The sequence below is a fragment of the Prenolepis imparis genome, unplaced genomic scaffold (genome assembly GCF_030444845.1).
Source record: "Prenolepis imparis isolate NDT839.2.m4 unplaced genomic scaffold, iyPreImpa1.0 SCAF_11, whole genome shotgun sequence".
Classification (NCBI taxonomy): domain Eukaryota; kingdom Metazoa; phylum Arthropoda; class Insecta; order Hymenoptera; family Formicidae; genus Prenolepis; species Prenolepis imparis.
The window spans coordinates 2,987,971-3,010,443 of NW_028141169.1; the positions used below are offsets into that span (position 1 = coordinate 2,987,971).

Sequence of the window (22,473 nt, forward strand, 5' to 3'; positions counted from 1 at the left end):
CATAGATTTGCGATATACGACATATGAACATTTTTTTAACTATCGACTATACGTGATTTCTTTTCGCGTATATATTAATAAATCATAAAAATTTCAGTAATCCACATTAAAGGTTTAAAAAATTTAATCACACTTACATAATATCATGTACATACACACTTATATCCTGGGATGCGTCAGTAGATAATTCTATTTTCATATTTTTTACACACTCACAGATTGAAATCTCAACTCACGAGTTTTTATTGAGGCTTCAACATGATATCAATATTTTGAGGAGCCGCAACATCAAATAAATTTATGGTATCAGGAGCCCGATAATCCGTGGAATGTAATGGAACCGATAGTCTATGATGATCTGCTTTCTTTTCAGAATTCAAGAATTTGCAGTACACAATATACCAAAAGCTTTGTACAATATTTTTAACTAATCCTGCAAAAATTTCAATTAAATAATAAAAATTGCATATTATTTATTGAAAAATTCGTTGTTTGTGCATTGTACTTACCACTTGTAACAAAAATACCGCCCACAGTAGCGCATAATTTCACTAAAAATGAAAAAAATGTATCACGTTCCTGAGTTACTTTTATCTTAAGTGCGCTTATATCATATTTGAAGAAAATTCCTGGTATTCCATGAGATCCTTTATGGTGATCGATTGGTCTTTGATGATCTTTAACACTGTATTGGTATGTCTTTGATGTACTTAGTAATGTTCTAATATCAGTAGGCACAACTTCAACAAAATATTGATATAGCATCATATCTAGAAGAAAAATCATTCATTATGCCGAAGACAATCATATTATTGTTTCTAGTAACTTGCAATCATGAAAACTTACTATTATCTGCAACCTTCTCATCACCTTCAAGAGGATGCACAATACCTGGACTAGGTCCACCGAAAGAGAATCTATTAATTCTATGAGTGAAGTTATAATCTTGATCCGTCATAAATGCAGAGATATGTATGTGACCACGTGGCAAAGATAATGATTTTCCAGCAGTTATATGGAAATTTCCTGCAACCTTATTCACATTTATACTACCATGAACACGACAAGCATTTGGCGCATAATCTGGTTTATAGGATCTAAATGATAAAAAAATAGTATATTTGTATAAATATCCACAATTTGTAACAATATTGCATAATTATAAGCATAAGTTTGCTTTACATACCGTGCTGGCATCTCGCTGTAAAGAGTAATCTGATTTGATTTCCAAAGAAGTTCATGAATAGCATGATACTCTTCTCTCAAGTATGAATTCATGTGCTTTAAAGCTTCAAAATGTGCTCTTTGCTCCTGCGTTAATTCCCACCACGTATCTTCCTCCTCCAAAGAATCATAACTTAACATATTCTGATTTGTAGAATCTAAAACATCCGCACCAATACGACCACATGGCATAGCCACTGTTATATCGATATTAATTTGCAGCTTTGCATCAAGTTCAGTATCTGGCTCGAATTTGAACTGCAGTCTGCTATCAAGATAGTAGCTTGTTTCTGCTATTATTAAATATGCAATGATAATTATTGTAAAGATAGAAACTGAAACAGAAAAAAATTATTTGGAGTATTAATTGATCCATAAGGACAATGCTCTTCTTAAAACTAAGTGAAGACGAGGCCAAGTAAAAAAAAAAATATATATATAAATATTTAATATAAATATACGTTGCCAGTATCTGCTAACTTACATGTTCCTCCCACAGCAGTTTTGTCGACATATAACTCTGGAACTTTGGGAAACGCATCCAGTTCTTTGACTGTCTTAACATTGACGTGTCGTCGTCTCAGCATTTTTATATATTAAAATATTTATACAAATCTTTCTAAATTATTTAACGATCACACATTTACCGCTAACCTATAAGAAATGTTCACTGTGCTCACAGAATATCCATACTTAAATATGTGCATTCGATATTTATCTTTAACATGATTTTTATCGTTATATTCATTACAACATATACAACTCAAATAAAAGGTTTAATACATTTTTGACACGTAGCTATACATGCTCCGTTTTGATACATCGTACACGCACGAGAGATATAAAATATGAGACCGCTAAGATAAAAACAAATATTACAGCAGAGAATTTTATATAGAAAGGTGGCGCCACATAACATATAAAAAAAATTAGTAAGTAAATTTCAAGCTTGCTTTGAAACTAATTTTACACGATCCCGATTTGTACGAAATATATTTTATATATTAATACTACATATACTATATAAATTAAATTTTATTAGATGTATTTTACGTAGGTATCTATGTATATATATACGTAAAGTATCTTGTAAAATAATCGAAAAAAAATAACTTTCGGAGGATTTTATTTTACTTTATTTCGTTAATAATGTAAATTTAAAAGAACATTTTCTTTATTTTTCATTTTTTGCGATATATTTTGATAGATTTATTTTCGTACAGAAAATCGCAATTAATATTTAATTGCAATATTAATTAGAGAGAGGAATGTATCTTTTCTTCGGTTTTAGAAAGTATTCCAGCATTTCTAAAATTAGTTGTATAAACTATAAAAGTTTAAAAATGAGAAACTACTGTATTGTTTCTTTAATATATATGCATAATATATTCTGCCATTTGAAAGATATTTAAAGCGTGAGGATATCCAACGTATAAATGTATTTGGGGCCCTGATAAGGGCCGTTGGTTTTGAGAGGAATTGTTCACTTGGAGCTGGTGTATTTGGTGACAGCCTTAGTGCCTTCACTCACAGCGTGCTTAGCCAATTCTCCGGGTAACAGAAGTCTTACAGCAGTCTGAATTTCCCGAGAGGTGATCGTCGAGCGTTTATTGTAATGCGCTAAACGGGATGCCTCAGCGGCGATACGCTCGAAGACGTCGTTGACGAAGCTGTTCATGATGCTCATGGCTTTGCTGGAGATTCCAGTATCCGGATGTACTTGCTTCAATACTTTATAGATGTAGATAGCATAGCTCTCCTTCCTCTTCCTCTTCTTTTTCTTGTCGGTCTTGCTAATATTCTTCTGAGCCTTTCCGGCCTTCTTCACAGCTTTGCCGCTCGCTTTCGGAGGCATGGTTTATTCGTAAAGCGTCGTATAAACAGTCGCTAAGACGTAGCTTCGAAAAGTGAGCGCGAGTCCGAGCGCGGTCCTTATATATAGTAGAAGGGAGGTAGTGGCGCACCAATCACGTCGCGCGCCGCGGCCGCTCGAGCGTATCTGGCACGCCATTGGACGATCGAGGTAACGCACTCTGGTATAAATAGCTGGCGAAGCCGACAAATTCGACACAATCGATCGAAACCTTGCTCGTTTCACAACTAAGGAGTTTTCGTCGTTCGCTAACCGCAAGTCTTCATTCATCATGTCTGGCCGTGGAAAAGGTGGAAAGGCTAAGGGAAAGGCGAAGTCACGATCCAATCGTGCCGGATTACAATTCCCCGTTGGACGTATCCATAGACTTCTGCGTAAAGGAAATTACGCCGAGCGCGTTGGCGCTGGTGCCCCGGTCTATCTTGCCGCGGTGATGGAATACCTCGCTGCGGAAGTATTGGAATTGGCGGGAAATGCTGCTCGCGATAACAAGAAAACCAGAATCATCCCCAGACATTTACAGCTAGCCATCCGTAATGACGAAGAATTGAACAAATTGCTTTCCGGTGTTACAATCGCTCAGGGTGGTGTACTGCCAAACATCCAAGCAGTCTTGCTGCCAAAGAAAACTGAGAAGAAAGCTTAACTACAGATTGGCAACAATTACAAACGGCCCTTTTTAGGGCCACCAATTTTCTCATACGAAGAATATTCCATTCGCAATTTTTTATATCAATTTTTATTTTATTTTTATACACGTTTTATTTTACATATATCGATGTTCTATATTCTATTAAGTATATGTTTATATTCCTCTCTAAATCATCTTATTAATTATTACTACTATATTGTCGAAATATTTGAAAAATCATAAAGATATATTATAGATAAAGATACGCATGTATAATTCCACTTGTAAACCATAAAGTACATTCAAATAATTCCTAAAATAATCGTACAATGTGTTTCGACATTACCGAATGCTGTGTGTATTGTGATGGTCTCTTTAATATTAAAGAGAAACACTTTCAGACACAGTAATATACATGATAAATTTTATTTTTAATAGATCTTATTTTCGTGTTCTAATCTTTATATGACAATTATAGGAGTTTAAAAATAGAACATACTGCGCGTGACTTAATTAAAATTATGCGGTGCTTAGTGTTTATCAGTGGTTACATGTAACTCTGTCATTAAAAGATTAGATGAGATGAAATAAGATTTATGATAAATTTTTCCTAATACAATTTTAAATAGTATTACATAAAATTACGTAATTTTCAAATAGATCATATATTGAATAATTCATAATTACACAAACATAATTAATACAATGTTTATATTTACTGATAACTGATAACCATCGTTTAAATAGAACAAAGACAAATTATTAAATATTAACTTTCTACAGGTAAAGATCGCTTCGAATAATGAGGGAAGTCTACGGCGTATGGTTGTTGTTCATTTTCGCTGACCCAAACCGCTCCGGTTTTACCTTTTTGGATGAGAGCTAGCACTGCGAGAGCGACGTAGTCGGTTGATTGGAACGTGTTAAATTCGAAATTATTAAATTCATCTTTGGCCCATTTTTCGTCGATGATAGAGATAACTCTACTTTTAAAATCCTCAAGTATTGGCGTTTTCGTGGTACCTGGACACATTACAAGAACTCGCACTCCGGTCTTTTCGTATAGAGCTGCCAAAGACTGGCTGAATCCAACAACGGCGTATTTCGTAGCCGCATATACCGGCGCCGGGGAATACAAGCGTAATCCACCTATAGATGATATATTCACGATTACGCCTCCTTTGCCGCCTTTATGTCTTCCCATATGGTCCAAGGCCAAAAAGGAGTTGCGAATTAGACCTGTGATATTGACATCGATCGTTTGTTCCCATTTGTGCTCATTCAATATACCAGCATTATTGATGAGAATATCAAGAGTCTCGAACGTATCGATGACTCTCTTGAATGCCTTTTCCAAATCTTCGGCCTTTGCCACGTCACACGCGATGAAGATAGCACGGCCCTTTCCAAATTCCTTCTCCAATGTAATCGCTGCATTTTCGCCGTTCGACGTCGGCAAATCGATTATCGCAACACTTTTGGCACCATTCTGAAGTAATACTTCTGCGAATTTGTAGCCTAATCCGGCAGCTCCACCGGTGATCATTACAGTCTTATTACGTACGTTATCCATCTTGCTTTCAGAGAATCGTAATGCGTACTGCAAAGATTGTTGGAAAGTAGTATTAATTTATTAAGTAATTTTATTGTGTAATGCAAAGATAATGAGAATGTATCGAAATATATATGCTTCTTATCATTGTTTATCACGCTGCTGTTGATTCGTTATCCAACGTTTTGGTAGGAATGAAGGACTATTCGTCGCAAATGTGCTTTATCATTATTGCAACTTCTGCTTTATCATTAATGCAACTTTTATATTATTATTGTTTTTCAGTCATGTAAAATTTCATAACATTTTTATATGTTCGATTGTTATACGATTGTTATACATTCAAATATTTTGTGATAATATATTCAAATCAAGCCAAAAGCTTCAATTACTCTTTAATCGAAATACAATCATGTTTCTACTTAAAATATCTTTCTTGCACAATTGTTATTTATAAAATTTACAAGTTATCATATACCTATTTTAAAATTTAGTAGTTTATTAAGTTTATTAAGAGAGATTTGAAGATTTTATAATTCTTAATTATAATTTCTAATGATTTAATTTTTAATTAATTTCTATTCATTATATAATACAGAAACTAAATGCAAATACGGTATGAAAGTAAAATATTGTTTAAAAAATATAACTTTATGCACTTCTCATTCTTGCGACAACTGATAATGTCAGTGCAGTTAATAAGTGGCTTTTCTCAAATTTTGGAGCACATCGAAACGTCGTAAAGTATTATTGAGATACAAGATGATTGATCGCGCAGCAAGAGAGGAAAAAGAGAGGCTAATATCAAAGTATTAATTGAATTGCACTTAAAATTTCAAAGCAGCACATGATTAAACTGAGTAAGTACATATTATGAAGCATAATACAAGATTTACATCAAGTATTAAAATTATAATTCTATTAATTATATTTTGTTACTTTATTTATATTAGTGTTTATATATTATATATAAACAGACACACATACTTGCGTGAAATATATCTGTCATTAAGGGCATTTATATATCAGAATTCAATTTATCAGTAAACATAAATATGTGAAAAACATTAATATGTCTAAATTTCTATAGCACAAAATTATATATATTTAAATAAATAACATATATATAATAATATATATATATAAATAAAATAACATATAGAACCAAAAAACTCAATGATATGAGTTTAAAAAATATATGTATGTATATAATATTTATCTATTTCATTTTGTAATTATGATAGATTTGTAATTACGTTAGATAAGAACTAGAAGATTATATTATTTCTTCGAACAAGTTTATTATTTCTTAACACATTGATTATCTATCATTTATCAATCTATCAATATCACTACCATTTCATGATTTTATCACTAAACAATCGAATGGGTAGATCTATAATCTATCTTTTGCCACGTTGCTATAAACGCTCAACATAAAACATAAGCAATAATGCTGTAATTCGATATCTAAAAAAACAAATAACATTGATAGGCACTTGTTTTAAGAAATATAGACTTATAAAAAATGTTACCGGTTGTAGAAAAAATATCAAAAAATAAAAGAGAAAATTCAGAAATGCGATAAAGTGTAAAGTTTATAAAAAAAAAGATATTACGCTAGATATATATTTAAGAATTTTGTGAGATATTGCCTCACAAATTTAATTCCCCTTTGAACATTATCATACAATTAGAAAATACAAAAATATATCAATTTTTATATAGAGATATATAGTAAATTTTATTTTTAATATTTTTTTATCTCCTTATATTATACAAAAGTTATTTAAGCTTGAAATAGAACATTATGTGTGATATTTATAAATAGTTTTTAGTACACTTGAAAATAAAGGTGTTGTATTTTATTAAATGATTCATATTTTCCATATTCATGTTTTCAATTTTACACACGCATAATTAATACAATAATGTTTCATATTTAATACATTAATGTTTATATGTTCATTGATAACTGCTATCCTATAAACCATCACCGTTCAAATTGATCAAAGCGAGACAAGTTATCAAATGTTTAATTTTCTACAGGTAAAGATCGCTTCGAATAATGAGGGAAGTCTACGGCGTATGGTTGTTGTTCATTCTCGCTGACCCAAGCCGCTCCGTTTTCACCTTTTTGGATGAGAGCTAGCATCGCAGGAGCCACGTTGTCGGCTGATTGGATCGAGCCAATCATAGCTTCAAATTTACTGACGTATTTTGCATCGATGAAATTGATAAATCTATTTCTGACGTCGTTAAGTAATGGCGTCATCGTAGTACCTGGACACATTATAAGAATTCGCACTCCGGTCTTTTCGTATAGACCTGCCAGAGACTGGCTAAATCCAAGAACGGCGTGTTTCGAAGCCGTATATACCGGTGTAGGAGGAAACGCGACTAATCCATATATAGATGAGATGTTCACGATTACGCCTCCCTTGCCGCCTTTGTGACTTCCCATGTGGTCCAGAGCCAGATACGAGCTGCGAATTAGCGCCTTGACATTAATTTCGATCATCTGTTCCCATATGTGCTCATTCAATATACCAGCATTATTGATGAGAATATCAAGAGTCTCGAATGCATCAATGACACTCTTGAATGCCTTTTCCAGATCTTCGGCCTTTGCCACGTCACACGCGAAGAAGACAGCACGGCCCTTTCCAAATTCCTTCTCCAACGTAATCGCTGTATTTTTGCCGTCCGACGTCGGCAAATCGATTAACGCAATACTTTTGGCACCATTCTGAAGTAATATTTCTGCGTATTTGTAGCCTAATCCGACAGCTCCTCCGGTGATCATTACAGTCTTATTCCGTACGTTATTCATCTTGCTTTCAGAGAATCGTAATACGTACTGCAAAGATGTTGTTGTGGCGTTAAAGTGATTGAGTAAATGAAGATACTAGATGACGAAAGTTTCATAATATGCATTTTATCGCGCTTTCTCGTCGTTGATTCGTTGACTACGTTGATATAGGGATGAAGGAGTATTCGCTGCAAAAATACTTATCTTAATTAAATTTTTTGCAGATCATTGTTTGTCAGTCATGTAAAATGTTATAACGTTAGATATACATCAAATATTTATTTTGTGATAATATATACTCAAATCAAGTCAACAATTTAAAATATTATCTTTAACCGAAATACAGTTATTGTTTCTATATATATTTCTTATATATGTATAAAATTGTTATTCATAAAACGTATTATATTTATTATATTTATATATTTATAATTTTTAATAGTCTATTAAGAGAGATTTAAATATTTAATAATTTTTAATTAATTTCTATATTCATTATAGCATAGAAATTAAATATTTAAAAAATACACTATAAAAGTAAAACATTATTTAAAAAATATAACTCAATGCGCAAAATTTACATTCAATTAGAATTGTGAACATAATAATAAGTGGACAAATGGATAATATACATATAGTACATAATACATATGCATCTAATATTACATAAAAGTTAGAACAAGTCTCATTTTTCACATATACACAAATATCAGCTATTATAATTAAACTACTCTATAAATGTAAATATTAGTATTTATATCACATAAATGTCAGAAAAGTGCCAATCTAATAATTATTAAAATACATATCAACAAAATACATCTTTTTCAAATATGCATCAAGTTTATGATAAAAAATACATATAGATAGATTAATGTTTATTTGAATTTTAAAATAATAATAACAAAATAATTTTTTAATCAAAGAACACAAAAATTAATCGATATTTTAGTTTTCAGCGCTAATATCTGCGCTTCTCGTTCTTGCGATAGCTGATCGGTGATTGGCTGTTGGTGCAGTGGTGGGGATAGCACTGCCGGTGCGGCTATATAAAGCGGCTCTCTGAGGTTCTGTAGCACATTCTTCGTTCAAGCGTCGTAGAACGTATATCGCTATAAAAGTAAAAGATGACTGGTCGCGGCAAGGGAGGAAAAGGATTGGGAAAAGGAGGAGCTAAACGACATAGGAAAGTTTTACGTGATAACATCCAGGGTATCACTAAACCAGCCATCCGTCGTCTGGCAAGACGTGGCGGTGTCAAGCGTATTTCTGGCTTGATATATGAAGAAACGAGAGGCGTCTTGAAAGTCTTCCTAGAAAACGTTATTCGTGATGCTGTAACATACACCGAACATGCCAAGAGGAAGACAGTAACCGCTATGGACGTCGTCTATGCTCTAAAACGGCAAGGAAGAACCTTGTATGGTTTTGGTGGTTAATGTAATCAAATATTCGTCAGAATCAAAACGGCCCTTTTCAGGGCCAACAATTTTTTATACGTCGGAATTTATCTTAGAGAGCATATATTCAAATATCTAAATTTAATTTTATATAAAACATTTTTAAAGATAATTTAAAAAGTTATATAAAAATGAGATTTGAAGAGACGCACAAATTATTTAAAAGTATTATTTTATTAATCATAAAAACACCTTTAAATAACTTTGTATATATACTATATATAAATTTTGTAAAATTTATAAATTAATATAAATTTTTAAATAGATTAATTAAATTTTTTTACATTCAATTAATTAAGTATTAATAAATTGAAGCATTTAGACATGAAGTATAAATTCTAAATTATTAATATAACTTGTTATTCTTAATTCAGCATCTTTATATAGTAGACGCACAAAAAAAACATGTTTTTAATTAAGCACACACAATTATGTAACATCTTTAACAATGTATATATATCTCTTTTTAATTCTTTTATTTCTTAAATTCTTCGTTCTTAAATTGCAATGTATTACATATTTCAATGTCATCGCAGTAAATATATTAATCTAATGAGACTCGACAAGAATTTTTTATATATAATAAAAACAAATTTAATGTTTCCTCTGTTTATGTAAGTTGACTAAAGATAGGAATGAAGATAAGTTGTTCATTGTATCTTGTCATAACAATCGGATATTTTTAAATATATGTATTGTATTCTAAATATATAGTTCGTAATTATTACTATATATGTATTTAATATTAAAAATTTTTATTAAAGGAAAACGATCTTTCTTTGACTAGATATTAATGAGTAAATATATGTAAAGTTCTTTTTTATAACTAACATTATCCTTTCCCCCTCACTTCTTCCTATGTCTCTCTAACATGATGCTATATTTATGGAAATAATTATTTTTATATCAAACTTATCAAAAGATCTATATCTACATCAGTAATGTTAATTAAATACTTAATAATAAAATGGACAAATTATAGGAGAGGTAAAATAAGATATGTATTAATTGCGATTTTTCGAAAGTGTTCTTCGTTTTAAATAATTTGGGCCCTGAAAAGGGCCATTTGTTATTTGTAGCGAGCAGAATAATTATTTCTTTGCTGAAATAATTACGGCTTTAGCTGCCGCTTTTTTCGGTTTGGGCGTCTTAGTCTTCGCTGCGGGTGCCTTTACTGCTTTCTTAGCTCTCGACGGCGATTTCGTTTCTGCGACAGCTTTACTCTTCTTCTTTGCGACAGATTTAGCAGCAGCAGCAGCAGCAGCAGCAGCAGCAGCAGCTTTCTTCTGAGCGGGCTGTTTCTTCGGGCTCTCGGCTACTTTTTTAGCAGTGGTCTTCTTCGCGGCAGCTGTTTTTCGCGCCGTCGTGGTCTTTTCGATTTTGTCCTTCTTGGCTGCAGGCTTGGAAGCACGCTTCACTTTTGCTTTCGGCTTAGGTTTAGAATTATCCGTCGATAATTTGAAAGATCCGGAAGCACCTTTTCCTTTGGTTTGCACGACGACGCCCGATGAGACAGCGGCCTTCAAGTATCTCCTGATGAACGGTGCGACCTTCTCACCGTCCACTTTGTAAGTCGCCACGATGTACTTCTTAATCGCCTGCAGTGACGAGCCCTTGTGATCCTTCAGCTCTTTAATGGCTGTTGTTACCATCTCGGAGGTCGGTGGCCGCACTGCCTTCTTCTCTTGCACCTTAGCCTTGCTCTTGTTAGTTTTCTTAGCCGGAGCAGGATTGCTTTCGGCGGTCTCCACGGCAGAGTTACCAGTATTAACTTTGTCCTCCATTTTCAGCGAATGAGTTTTGCGTGTATCAAATCTATCACAAAACGATATATTCCTCAATATCCTACAAAGTGCAGAATAGTCAGTTTGCTTGCGGACCGCTAGCGTCGCGTTTTAGTACCGGGAGCGCGGACCATGGAGAGAGACCTACCCAATATGTCGGCCTCTTAGTTTCACAGAAAATGATGGAGCGGTAAACACACTTTGATTTTGCGACGTTATTTCGCGAAAAGTAACGTCGCTCGACCATCGCAAACCGAATCGATAGATAGCCAAGTGTATGCGGTTTCGTCTTAAATTGTATCGCACGTCTTTGCGATCCTCGATTCTTAGCCACGATGAAATTTTGTCGTTCGCGTCTTTTCGTGCTGATAGCAAAGGTCACGGAAAAACATAAAAACCAAGCTTTTCTTGAAACATTTTCGATGTTATCTCTCGGAGAAGATGTTCCAGCGGGACGGCCCCGTCCTTTCGATTAATCGTTTCCGACTGATATCGGCTTATATTCCGAAAATAAGAAACTTAATTCGCAGCCTCTCGGAATACGCGCGCTCGTAAGATGCAAGAGGCAAATGGCCTTGTTGCTTCATAGCTTAATGGTATATAATGCAAATCGATGGATTCCTCGATCGAATTTTAATCATCGTCCATTAATGAAATTCACGATGAACACTGCGAACAAATTATCTAGATTATTTGATCCTTAAGATGCTTTTTTGACGAGACGGGGAGCTAATACTGCGCAGTTTTTTGTACAGTTATATACCTATCCTATGTATCTGAGAAGAATATAATAAATCGATCCAATAATGAATTTTCTGTTAATCAGACTTTTTGAAATTAATAATAATAATTGTTCATAAAACGACAATAAAAGTTTGATTTATATGCTTTTTAAGCAACGAATAATTCTGAATTCTCCGCGAAACGACTTATCTTTTTAAAATCATACTATAGGTCAACATAGTCAAGTGAATATCAAAATTACCTTATTTATTTCGCATGCGTTAATTGCGAAAGAAGAATGTATAAAAATTAGTAGAATTTAGAATAGAATTATTATTGTATAAATAATTTTCATACGATGCATTTGAGCATAATATTCGTTGAACCAAATATGTTACTGTCGCATCGTGTACATATATGACACACGTTATATCGACAGGACAATATAGTAATTTGTTATATAATTGTTTATATTTTCTAAATACTTGACAAATAAAATAAGGAATGCATTTGTCGGAATTATATGCATTTATATATTTAATAATGTTCTTTAAAAAAATGTCTTGACGTTTATAAAAGCTGTTTCTCATGTTTATTTCATTATAGTTCTTTAATGTGTATTCATGTACATTTTATAATTTATTAAAATTGCAACTAGATTTTTGTAGGATATATATGTTAAATTTGCAATTCATGCTTTGATATCGATATAATTTGTATGTGTACATAAAGAATATAGTAATAGATATAGATATAGATAAAACTATTATATAAAGATAATGATGTTTTTGTCGACCATCTTGTAGAGAATATTTATAATAGATAAAAAATATATTTTAAAATAAATGTACATCGTAGTATTGTAATTCTATAAATTTCTCAAATAATTAAAAAAGATACAAAACTTTTAAATAAAAATTCAAAATATTAATAATTTTAATATTTTATTATAAATTTATTTTTATACTAATGTAAAAAATGTAACATATGTCTTGATGAAATATATATTGTAATATCAATTATAAATTAATTATAAATAAATAGATTATGCATTAATATAAATGCACTAATTTTATTAATATATTTGAAAGTTCTTAATTATACATAATTATTGCAAATTTGTATAAATTAATAATTTAGAATATAAAGAAAATAAACCTTTTTCGCTAAAATCTCGAAATAAAAACGTCAATTGAAGTTAAATGCATAAATATTATATATAATGATTTTTTCTACAATTATAAGAATGTCAAACATATGTCAATATTAATTGCGGGCATTATCCAATCATATATTGTCTCAATACACACACTATATATAATAAATATATCCTAAGTATATATATAAAGTCTATAAGTTTTTAATGTATTTAATTAAGACAAGTATACAAAAATTGTATTTTTTAAACTACGTAAAATTATAAATTATGTAATTATACAAACTTATATGTCTTGTTTTAGAAAACATTTAAAATTAATATGAATAAAACATATATAGTCGATTGCAAAATAGATTCGCAAGCAATATTCATATGTAGATAGCAGCAAATATGACTTTTTATTAATAATTGCAATTTATTATTTATAATAAATTACAATTTAAAAAAGACATGTTTACTGTTCTCTATGAATATTGCTTGCGAATACATTTTGCAATTGTCGTTAATTGCATGTTACTTGTACCCTCATAAATGGTACCGATTTTAGAGTCCCTAAAATACTTTTCTTGAGGAAAATCAGTCATAAAACCGACACCTCCTATAAAGTCTATGCATTTTGCAGTGATACGGCATGCAGTTTCGGACGCGAAAAGCTTCGCCATAGCCGCTTCCTTCATAACATCTTTTTTAGCTTCTACTAGTCTCGCCGCGTTGTAAACAAGTAATCTAGCACACTCCAGTTCCGTTATCGCTTGAGCTATTTGATGTTGCAGAGCTTGGAAGGAGAAAATTTCCTTTCCAAATTGCTTTCTTTCCAATGTATATGGTACCGTCGCGTCTAGGCAGCCCTGCGCTATACCGATCATCTGCGCTCCGATACCGATTCTACCTTCGTTCAGAAATCCAGCCGCATATTTATATCCATATCCAAATTTTCCTAATAAATTTTCTTCAGGTATTCTGACTTTGTCGAAGTGGACCATGCAAGTGCCCGATGCTTTCAAACCCATTTTATCCTCTGGTTTAGCCACCGTGAGACCAGGTGTATCGCGATCCACGAGAAAAGTCGTGATGCCACGATAGCCGGCGGAAGGATTCGCGTTGGCAAAAACCACAAAAACTTGCGCCACGTCGGAATTTGAAATCCACATTTTAGTACCATTGATCACGTACTCGGGACCATCCTTTTTCGCTTCGGTTTTTAGAGAGAAAGCGTCCGATCCTGAATTAGATTCCGATAGACAGAAACTACTTGCAGAATTCTGAGCTAATTTAGGTAAGTACTTTCGCTTTTGTTCTTCAGATCCCACTTTAAGTATCAATGAATTTACCAAAGTGTTTTGGATGTCAATAACAACGGCCACTGCTGCATCGACTTTAGAGATTTCTTCAATAGTTAGTATTGTATTCATAAAGTTGCTTTCCGTCCCACCGTACTCTGCCGGAATTTCGATGCCCATCAGACCATTTTCAAAGAGCTTCCGAAATATACCGTCGTCTATTTTTCCTTCCTTTTCCATTTTTCGTACGAGCGGAGCGATTTCTTCTTTAGCCAATCTAGCAACCATTTCTTTCGTCGCAAGTTCATCGTCTGTAAAGTATGTTAAAGGACCTGTATAATGACAAAGGCGCGTTGCATGTAAATGTAAATTGCGCGTTGCACGTATGCTCTGCTTTACGTAACGTAGGACGGACTGGAATATAGGCGAATACATATTGGCATATATCTTCCTCGCGAGGAAAGAGAAAGTAACAGAAAATGTCCATGGGTATCAACGAAAACTCAGAACACTGATGTCAAAGTATAGATTGACAGATAATGTCGATAACAATTGGAAAAATTTCAATTGGAATAATCTCACGGAGCTCGACTTACTAGAAGCTGATCTCTGCCAATACTGAGTCGCGCTTAACGAAACATGACTATTATATTATACACATGAATATTAAATGACCTTGCGTGACGTGGCACTTGATTAAAATACTCGACGAGCGGATCGTGAGAGATAACCTTTATTTTTTGAATAATATTCCGAAAAATATATAAACTCAATGCAAAATAAAAAGCAAAGAAATTTTACAAGACAATTTTTAAAAATTAGATCAATGGAAAATCTGTGTTAGATATATATATATATATATATATATATATATATATATATATATATCATTGAGATAATTTTCGAGAAATGTGTGTGTGTGTGTGTGTGTTGCAGCAATAATTAAATTTATACATTTAATTTATTACACTTGAAGAACCTATGGGACTTATATCCACTTATATATAGTCTACTCTATAATCTACTATATATAGTGAGTGTTAGATTCTTTTGTTCTTTTTTTCTATTAAAATAATTATAAGTAAATATTAAATAAATATTTAAATTATAAATAATAAATATTGTAAATATTTATATTATAAATAAATAAATATTAAATAAACATTATATAAAATAATTATTTGCAACAAATTAGTGCTTCTTATATGATAAACTAATAATAATTCTGAAAACATATGCACGAGATATTTTTTAAATTTAAAAATATATCTCACGTCATTTCGTCACTATTTAAGTCAAGTCAAACACATTTATCAAGTACTCTATTCATGTCTTATTAAATAAGAATTTGATATTTTAGATTAAAGAGAGAAATATATATATATCCAGTTTTATAAATGTTTCAAAGTGTTAGACTTTGTGTTTTGGCGCATTTACATTACGATTTATTTTTGAAGTATTTGAAGCATTTGAAGTATTAACTAGACCATGCTTACCATCACGCAAAAGTACCCATTACTTTTTTTTCTTATCTCTTTCTCTCTCTTAACGAAACTTAATTTATAGCGGAATCGCAACAGAAGATGCGTTACATCCTATTTTGAAGAGAACGTAATAATTCTTTTTTGTCCAGTCGCAAAGATAACTGTATCCTGCTAAATCAAGTCGCTGCAATGAATAATGAAGTATCAATGTCGCTGCAATGAATAATGAATATATTATTCACATTGTTGTAATAAAAAATACATATCATTAGAACTCATTTGAATGCACGTATGAAAGTCAGAATATACAGATGCGTAATTTGAGGTCAAACTCAACTGATCGCGATTCATTAGCAATTTTTATTACAATTATTATATCGCACATTCAACAGGAGAGATGTGCATTGGTCAGCGATAATCGTCGAAATGTCGAGAAGGTGTGCATCGTCAGGCATCGTGAGTATCGTGACACCGAGCGTCATCTGGTGTCGTAAGCTAGAACCAGCGCGAATTATGCATCCCCACTACCGTTCCGCCAGCCAATCAGCAGTCTGCGGACGGGTCCGCTACGGTATATAAGCAGGGCGTCTCGCACGTTTCGTCACATATCGCTCTTGACCGCAGATCCGTTCGAGATGGCAAGAACTAAGCAGACTGCTCGCAAATCCACCGGTGGCAAGGCCCCGCGTAAACAACTGGCGACGAAAGCTGCGCGTAAAAGCGCGCCTGCAACTGGAGGTGTGAAGAAGCCGCATCGCTACCGTCCTGGAACTGTCGCTCTTCGTGAAATTCGTCGTTACCAGAAGAGCACGGAGTTGTTGATCCGCAAACTCCCGTTCCAGCGACTAGTTCGTGAGATCGCCCAGGATTTCAAGACCGATCTCCGCTTCCAAAGCTCTGCTGTTATGGCTTTGCAGGAAGCGAGCGAGGCTTACCTTGTCGGATTGTTCGAAGATACCAATCTTTGCGCCATTCACGCCAAGAGGGTCACCATCATGCCCAAGGATATCCAGTTAGCTCGTAGAATTCGTGGAGAGCGTGCTTGAATCAATTTTCTTCAAAAATCGGCCCTTTTCAGGGCCAAACATTCTCTTACGGAGGAATTTCTCATACGCTTTATATCATCTTTATACATATTTAATTTATTTGCAGAAGCAGTTTAAATTAATCTTCTCTTAAATCTATTAATTTTTCTATCGCACAAATTGATTATTAATCTATCGCAAATTTCGTAAATATTAAAACATTTTATTTCTAATATCTAAATGCATTATAAATGCCCGAATTCTTGTAGACAGGATACGCGAATACGCAATAAAAGGCGGGAACGACGCCTGCGTGCTTGGCGTGCTTTTACAGATGACGCCTATGTAGTTTTGGCGCGCTTTTGTGATGCAGTCTAGTATGGCGTCTTCAGTTCTTCACGAACGTTTGCTCGCTAAAAAAAGCGACGAAACAGCCAATCAGTTTCCTGCTTCTCGAGGAAGACTGCATGCAACGAGAAATAATGACTACCAACGTTGTATCTCGTGGGATACTGTTTTGTAAGCCATTTTCTTGTACAGAGAAGCACACAAAGGGATAGAAATGCCTCGACACATGAATTTATATGCACATATCAGCATGTATGCATATGTCATATATATATGCCATGTGTCTAAATACATAATATTAATTCATGTGCTCTGGCTTGTGAATATACATACATTAAGCTTGCAACTTTGGAAAATTACAAGTGCATTCCTACATTTATAAATATTTCTGAAACGTACGTCTTTTAATACATAAATGAAATAAATATCACAATTATACGGAGTAGAAAATATATTTAATGATAATCGATAATAAAAGTAATTTACAATTAATCATCGGATTAAATTACATGATAATTCATCACTTCTTTTAGTCGTATTATATATAAAAATATATTTTTGTCAGCTGACAAAAGACATTCTGCTGATAAAAAAAAACGCAGCGAATTGCACTGTTAATTCGATCGTCAGCCGTGCGTGCATGTTTGCAGATGTATATGTTTAAACCTCTCTCTTTTTCCCTTCCTCTCCTCTCCTCTCCTCCCCGCGATTTCTTAATACGCGAGGCAGTTGGAAGAACGCGGCATCAAGTAAGTATATCTCCTGGCGGAGAATTCAGCAGAGGCGATGTCAGACGAACGATTTCTCCTCCGAGCGGACCGTCCGCATGGGTGGGGAAAATCGATATGAAAAGGCGAGTTCAAAGCGCGAGGGAGAGCACACACCACCACGAGACGGGTCATTAACGCTCGGTGCGCCGACACAACTGACGTTTCCCCGCGGATCAAACAAGACGACGAGAATGATGTCGCAGCGGCGAAAGTGCCGTGGGGAACTCGTCGCGCCTCGATGAGGAAAGCGTTCGCGAGCTGGACGGTCGAGTGTCATCATCTGCGTCGCGATAACAGCTGTGCTGGTGCGGGAAAATGCTGAGGGTGTCCGTCGTCGTCAGCTCTTGACGGCTCTCGTGGCGAGAGATCAGGACGGAGGTGGAGAAGGAGGGTCGTCCGCGCTGAAAAATGACAGCTCGTCGACGGCTGGTGCGCGACGTGCTGTGCGTGTGGCTGCTCTGTCTGCTCTCCCTGCAGCCGGACTACGCGCACTCCACGCACATTACCGGTACATTCAACACGAGGGAGTTCTTCCGTTTCCTCATCAAGTTCGGCTTCCAGAAGACCGACCGTCACCGGCAGAAGGACTCGTACGGTTATATATTCGGCAATGTGACCGCGACGACGGACTTTGACGCGCCGATCACCCTCGCGATACTCGATCGCGGTCACTTCCTCGAGTATTACGGCAATCGCACGCTGATGAACAAGAGCACCGCGTGCTCCTATATGTTTAATACGTTGAAAAAGAGTTCCTACGATCCGCACTGCAACGAGGAAGGTCAAGATTTCCTGAGGTATGGGAGATGATTTGTTGTTTGTATTTTTTTTCTTTACGCGACGTAATATAATATAATAATAACTTTGCATTCTTGAAGGCGAGTCCCGTGTCCTCGAAATAAATTGTGTCCGGACGAGGACTCTGTGTGGAATATCGTAAAGGGACATCAGTTCACGTACGTCATACAGGATTTCTGGCAGCCACGATTCTGGTACATGAGCCTGGTCGCGTGCTATAGAAACAGAACAACCTGTCAGTGGGAGTATTACAACAAACAGGATGAGTTGAAATATGACATCTGGCTAGTAAATGGCAATCCGAACATCAGTGGCCTAAACAGTCTGACTTATCAGTTCTCTTACGACAGACAGGACACAATCGAGCTATACTTATTGTTTTTTCTGTGTTACATCATATTAGTGCCACTGCAGTTATATGCAGTAAGATTGCAAAAGCATCCTGTAACAAGATTATTCACTGCTAGTTTATTTTTAGAATTTGTGGCAGTATGTTTAATCTTGATACACGTATTGAAATTTGCACTAGATGGAGTGGGCTATGAGCAATTAGAAGTCGCAGGTGATATTTTTGATATCCTATCACGGGTAAGGAAAATATCTTTTCGTAAAGACTATAATATGTACTAATTGTAGATCTAAAATCAAACAGTCCAATATGTTCTATACGGATATATTTTTATATATTCTTTAATCTAAGTCTTCAGAAGTTTGTTAAAAAACTTAATAGTAGTTAATAATTTTTTAGGAAATAATAATGTACGCATCCAGCTTTAATACTTAATTATTTTTATATTTTCAGACATCATTTATGTTATTATTGCTTTTACTTGCCAAAGGATGGGCAGTAACAAGAATGGAGTTAACATGGAAACCATTGGTGTTTGCAATATGGTTTTGTTACGGAGTTGTTCACATCTTGTTATATGTATGGAATATGGTAACTATCACATATTCCTTGCCCATTATTTATATCGTACATTTGCAATAAATATGTAAATTTATTAACATACAAGTTTTGGTTTTCAGACGGAAGTTGACATTATTGAAGACATAGACGAATATCAAACTTGGCCAGGATGGTTCATATTGTTATTCCGAAGTGCCATAATGGTATGGTTTCTATATGAACTTAGAAACACCATGACATACGAGCATAATACTCAAAAATTGAATTTTCTCCTTCACTTTGGAGCATCGTCATTAGTTTGGTTCATATATTTACCCATTATAGCACTTATAGCGCTTCAAGTGAGCGCACTGTGGAGGTTTAAACTGTTATTAGGTAAAAAAAAATGTTATAAGACGTAAAAATTTATTAATATTTTTAATTACATTTTTTATTTATATTTTTTTTATGCATTGTTATAGGTATAACATACTCAGCAGACTGTTTTGCTTATTGTGTAATGGCTCACTTATTATGGCCCACCAGGAGTGAACAATACTTTTTACTTGCACAAGGTGCGGATAACGGTGATGAACTTGATGAATTTAACGAAGCGCCGCACGTATTAAATAATTATGTAGAACCGCCAGAACTCAGTAAAATAATCACTTAATACTCGTCCATTGGAGGATATAATATTAAACAATGATAAACGAAGTTTCTAATTACGAATGATGTGATGTACATTTGCCAAATGGTCAGTTTAATAGAATTGATAATATTCTAATATGTGCTACTGAACTGAGATATTATTGTACACAAATCCTATAAATTAGAGATGTATCGATCATCAAATTTGGCTATGTGATATGAAGTTAATAGATGATACAGTACTAGTGAGTATGATATGAGTATATGCTATAAATACAACTTTTTCAATTTTATATATGGGAAATCAAACAGCATGAATTTTATTCTTAGCAATTTTGTATATATATATATGTATAAAGAAAAAAAATATTAAATATATACTCTTTTGAAAAAGGTATTCTTACATTACGTTGCTAAGATTCACAAACAGATAACTGAATTATATACTTATAGAATGTAAAAATTGATTATATATTACAATAATATACAGTATCCAAAATTTATCATGCAAGTATTTTCTCTAAATAGCAATTTTATTTACTCATATCATATTCAAAATCTTGAACTTCAAATATCATTCATTTTCCAGCCATTCTATACATTTTGGTTATATAAAGATTTCTATAATACATTTATATTATATATGTAAAACATCATTGAAAATTGAATTTTATAGTAAGGTATATACATTTTTTATGTCATTGTTTGATTATTCATTACTTGTTATTATCTTGTAATTATTCCATGTCTACTCCATACAAACAATATTACAATGTGCGCTTGAACAAAGGAATGTGGTGAGAAATAAAACTTATATAATTTTTATAACATTTTGATTTTAGTTAAGTGTTTCAAAAGTTGCACATGTGATAACTATAATGTGTATGTGTAAAAAGTTATATTGATTTATTATTAATGTACACAAGATATTCTCTAAAATAATCATATGTTCTTTTTAGTATACATTTTTTTATCAATTTTCGGGTCATTATTAGCCTTTGAGTAATTAATGATGAAAATGGAGAGATAATGAATTTTTCTTTAGGATTATAGTAGAATTTGAAATTAAGATATAAGAAAAAATATATACAATATTAAAAATTGCAAAGATAAATAATGACCTCTATTGATATTTTAATTAAGGAAAAATTATTTCCAGATTGACCAAAGAAATTAAAAGTCGATATTATTGGAACATTTGTATAAGAAAATTTTTATATTCATATTTATGTTCATTTCTGTTTTTCTTTCAAAATTTATATAGTTGTGTATACTTTTTAAATATAATATTGTATATCAGAATAAAAGAGCATCTATATATAAATTATTTCCGATTTTATTCAAGTAATTTAATGTTGCAATCTCAAGAGAGAATATAAATCAGTTTATACAATTAAAAAGAGATCTGATAAAAAGATATATGAATTTATGCTATATACACATTTTTTCGTTATATTATTGCTCAATCTTGTAACTTAGGTGATATATTATATGTACACTCTTTTTTGAGAACATTTTAATGCTCAGCATATGTATGCATATAGAATTATGTAAAATCTTTATGTGTGATATACTTATATTTCTGATATCCACACTAAAAGAAATTTTAGTATATTATAAACTATATTTTTGACTTCTTTAGTTGCTTTTTTAATGTATGTATGTGTGTTGTGTGTGTTATAAAATATATTTAGCAAAGTTATGTCTAAAATTTTAAATACTTTTTTGCAAGACACAGATGAATACGAATACATGTATATACACAGAGTAAGGAAGTGTAAATACTCTTAAAAATTGACTCATTTACAATATAGAATATATTTATTTTTTAAAATCAAATCATTAATTATAATCTCATTTTGGTGTCAAATGATTAAATAATTGTGCATTACATAATTTTCAACATTTTATAAAGAATACTAAAGAGAGAGTTTATTTATAGTTTATTTGTGGATAAAGAATTTTTGTTTGGTTTAGGAAATGTTTTAATTATAATTTTTTTTTTAAGTA

At 33.0% G+C, this 22,473-nt stretch overlaps 9 protein-coding genes and 1 pseudogene across 11 annotated transcripts; 4 read left to right on the forward strand and 6 right to left on the reverse strand.

Annotated features, from left to right (window-relative positions):
* Positions 1–106: 106 nt before the first annotated feature.
* On the reverse strand, positions 107–2,098 carry LOC145942977 (endoplasmic reticulum-Golgi intermediate compartment protein 2). 2 transcript variants are annotated; one of them, XM_083050157.1, is made up of 6 exons: positions 2,008–2,098; positions 1,709–1,878; positions 1,187–1,559; positions 847–1,097; positions 510–770; positions 107–433 (listed from the first exon to the last, which is right to left on the reverse strand). In XM_083050157.1, the coding sequence occupies exons 2-6, from the start codon at positions 1,809–1,811 to the stop codon at positions 243–245; spliced, it is 1,179 nt and encodes a 392-aa protein (XP_082906283.1). In that variant the 5' UTR covers positions 1,812–1,878; positions 2,008–2,098; the 3' UTR covers positions 107–242. The 2 variants fall into 2 exon arrangements, with proteins under 2 accessions (XP_082906283.1, XP_082906282.1); XM_083050156.1 differs by having other exon boundaries at positions 1,709–2,086.
* Positions 2,099–2,428: 330 nt separating this feature from the next.
* LOC145942402 (histone H2B) lies at positions 2,429–3,139 on the reverse strand. Its single transcript, XM_083049085.1, has one exon. It carries the CDS (start codon positions 3,077–3,079, stop codon positions 2,708–2,710), a length of 372 nt encoding a protein of 123 aa, XP_082905211.1. The 5' UTR covers positions 3,080–3,139; the 3' UTR covers positions 2,429–2,707.
* A 167-nt stretch (positions 3,140–3,306) lies between these two features.
* Positions 3,307–3,974, forward strand: LOC145942401 (histone H2A-like). The gene has a single exon (XM_083049084.1). The coding sequence runs from the start codon at positions 3,369–3,371 to the stop codon at positions 3,741–3,743; it is 375 nt and encodes a 124-aa protein (XP_082905210.1). The 5' UTR covers positions 3,307–3,368; the 3' UTR covers positions 3,744–3,974.
* Positions 3,975–4,138: 164 nt separating this feature from the next.
* Positions 4,139–5,391, reverse strand: LOC145942399 (15-hydroxyprostaglandin dehydrogenase [NAD(+)]-like). Its single transcript, XM_083049081.1, has one exon. It carries the CDS (start codon positions 5,299–5,301, stop codon positions 4,498–4,500), a length of 804 nt encoding a protein of 267 aa, XP_082905207.1. The 5' UTR covers positions 5,302–5,391; the 3' UTR covers positions 4,139–4,497.
* Positions 5,392–7,130: 1,739 nt separating this feature from the next.
* Positions 7,131–8,186, reverse strand: LOC145942404 (15-hydroxyprostaglandin dehydrogenase [NAD(+)] pseudogene; annotated as a pseudogene).
* Positions 8,187–9,179: 993 nt separating this feature from the next.
* Positions 9,180–9,814, forward strand: LOC145942403 (histone H4). The gene has a single exon (XM_083049086.1). It carries the CDS (start codon positions 9,220–9,222, stop codon positions 9,529–9,531), a length of 312 nt encoding a protein of 103 aa, XP_082905212.1. The 5' UTR covers positions 9,180–9,219; the 3' UTR covers positions 9,532–9,814.
* Positions 9,815–10,540: 726 nt separating this feature from the next.
* Positions 10,541–11,407, reverse strand: LOC145942400 (histone H1-like). The gene has a single exon (XM_083049083.1). The coding sequence runs from the start codon at positions 11,334–11,336 to the stop codon at positions 10,644–10,646; it is 693 nt and encodes a 230-aa protein (XP_082905209.1). The 5' UTR covers positions 11,337–11,407; the 3' UTR covers positions 10,541–10,643.
* Positions 11,408–13,203: 1,796 nt separating this feature from the next.
* Positions 13,204–16,381, reverse strand: LOC145942868 (short/branched chain specific acyl-CoA dehydrogenase, mitochondrial-like). Of its 2 annotated transcripts, none has more exons than XM_083049981.1 (2): positions 15,095–15,104; positions 13,204–14,809 (listed from the first exon to the last, which is right to left on the reverse strand). In XM_083049981.1, exon 2 carries the CDS (start codon positions 14,784–14,786, stop codon positions 13,683–13,685), a length of 1,104 nt encoding a protein of 367 aa, XP_082906107.1. In that variant the 5' UTR covers positions 14,787–14,809; positions 15,095–15,104; the 3' UTR covers positions 13,204–13,682. The 2 variants fall into 2 exon arrangements, with proteins under 2 accessions (XP_082906107.1, XP_082906106.1); XM_083049980.1 differs by lacking the exon at positions 15,095–15,104 and adding an exon at positions 15,995–16,381 and having other exon boundaries at positions 13,205–14,809.
* Positions 16,382–16,607: 226 nt separating this feature from the next.
* Positions 16,608–17,722, forward strand: LOC145942380 (histone H3). Its single transcript, XM_083049036.1, has one exon. It carries the CDS (start codon positions 16,618–16,620, stop codon positions 17,026–17,028), a length of 411 nt encoding a protein of 136 aa, XP_082905162.1. The 5' UTR covers positions 16,608–16,617; the 3' UTR covers positions 17,029–17,722.
* A 310-nt stretch (positions 17,723–18,032) lies between these two features.
* On the forward strand, positions 18,033–22,100 carry LOC145942385 (transmembrane protein 145). The gene is made up of 5 exons (XM_083049046.1): positions 18,033–18,922; positions 19,004–19,511; positions 19,726–19,863; positions 19,953–20,208; positions 20,295–22,100. The coding sequence occupies exons 1-5, from the start codon at positions 18,534–18,536 to the stop codon at positions 20,483–20,485; spliced, it is 1,482 nt and encodes a 493-aa protein (XP_082905172.1). The 5' UTR covers positions 18,033–18,533; the 3' UTR covers positions 20,486–22,100.
* Positions 22,101–22,473: the final 373 nt, after the last annotated feature.

What these genes read in the sequence shown, in the direction of transcription:
- LOC145942403 (XM_083049086.1), top strand. Translation starts at nt 9,220, where the DNA reads ATGACTGGTCGCGGCAAGGGAGGAAAAGGATTGGGAAAAGGAGGAGCT.
- LOC145942400 (XM_083049083.1), bottom strand. Translation starts at nt 11,336, where the DNA reads ATGGAGGACAAAGTTAATACTGGTAACTCTGCCGTGGAGACCGCCGAA.
- LOC145942380 (XM_083049036.1), top strand. Translation starts at nt 16,618, where the DNA reads ATGGCAAGAACTAAGCAGACTGCTCGCAAATCCACCGGTGGCAAGGCC.
- LOC145942868 (XM_083049981.1), bottom strand. Translation starts at nt 14,786, where the DNA reads ATGGTTGCTAGATTGGCTAAAGAAGAAATCGCTCCGCTCGTACGAAAA.
- LOC145942977 (XM_083050157.1), bottom strand. Translation starts at nt 1,811, where the DNA reads ATGCTGAGACGACGACACGTCAATGTTAAGACAGTCAAAGAACTGGAT. An exon ending in TGAGAAGGTTGCAGATAATA is followed by an intron (nt 771 to 846) that starts GTAAGTTTTCAT and finishes TTTTTCTTCTAG; the next exon opens with ATATGATGCTATATCAATAT. An exon ending in CGGTATTTTTGTTACAAGTG is followed by an intron (nt 434 to 509) that starts GTAAGTACAATG and finishes AAATTTTTGCAG; the next exon opens with GATTAGTTAAAAATATTGTA.
- LOC145942399 (XM_083049081.1), bottom strand. Translation starts at nt 5,301, where the DNA reads ATGGATAACGTACGTAATAAGACTGTAATGATCACCGGTGGAGCTGCC.
- LOC145942401 (XM_083049084.1), top strand. Translation starts at nt 3,369, where the DNA reads ATGTCTGGCCGTGGAAAAGGTGGAAAGGCTAAGGGAAAGGCGAAGTCA.
- LOC145942385 (XM_083049046.1), top strand. Translation starts at nt 18,534, where the DNA reads ATGACAGCTCGTCGACGGCTGGTGCGCGACGTGCTGTGCGTGTGGCTG. An exon ending in GAAGGTCAAGATTTCCTGAG is followed by an intron (nt 18,923 to 19,003) that starts GTATGGGAGATG and finishes GCATTCTTGAAG; the next exon opens with GCGAGTCCCGTGTCCTCGAA. An exon ending in GAGGTTTAAACTGTTATTAG is followed by an intron (nt 20,209 to 20,294) that starts GTAAAAAAAAAT and finishes GCATTGTTATAG; the next exon opens with GTATAACATACTCAGCAGAC.
- LOC145942402 (XM_083049085.1), bottom strand. Translation starts at nt 3,079, where the DNA reads ATGCCTCCGAAAGCGAGCGGCAAAGCTGTGAAGAAGGCCGGAAAGGCT.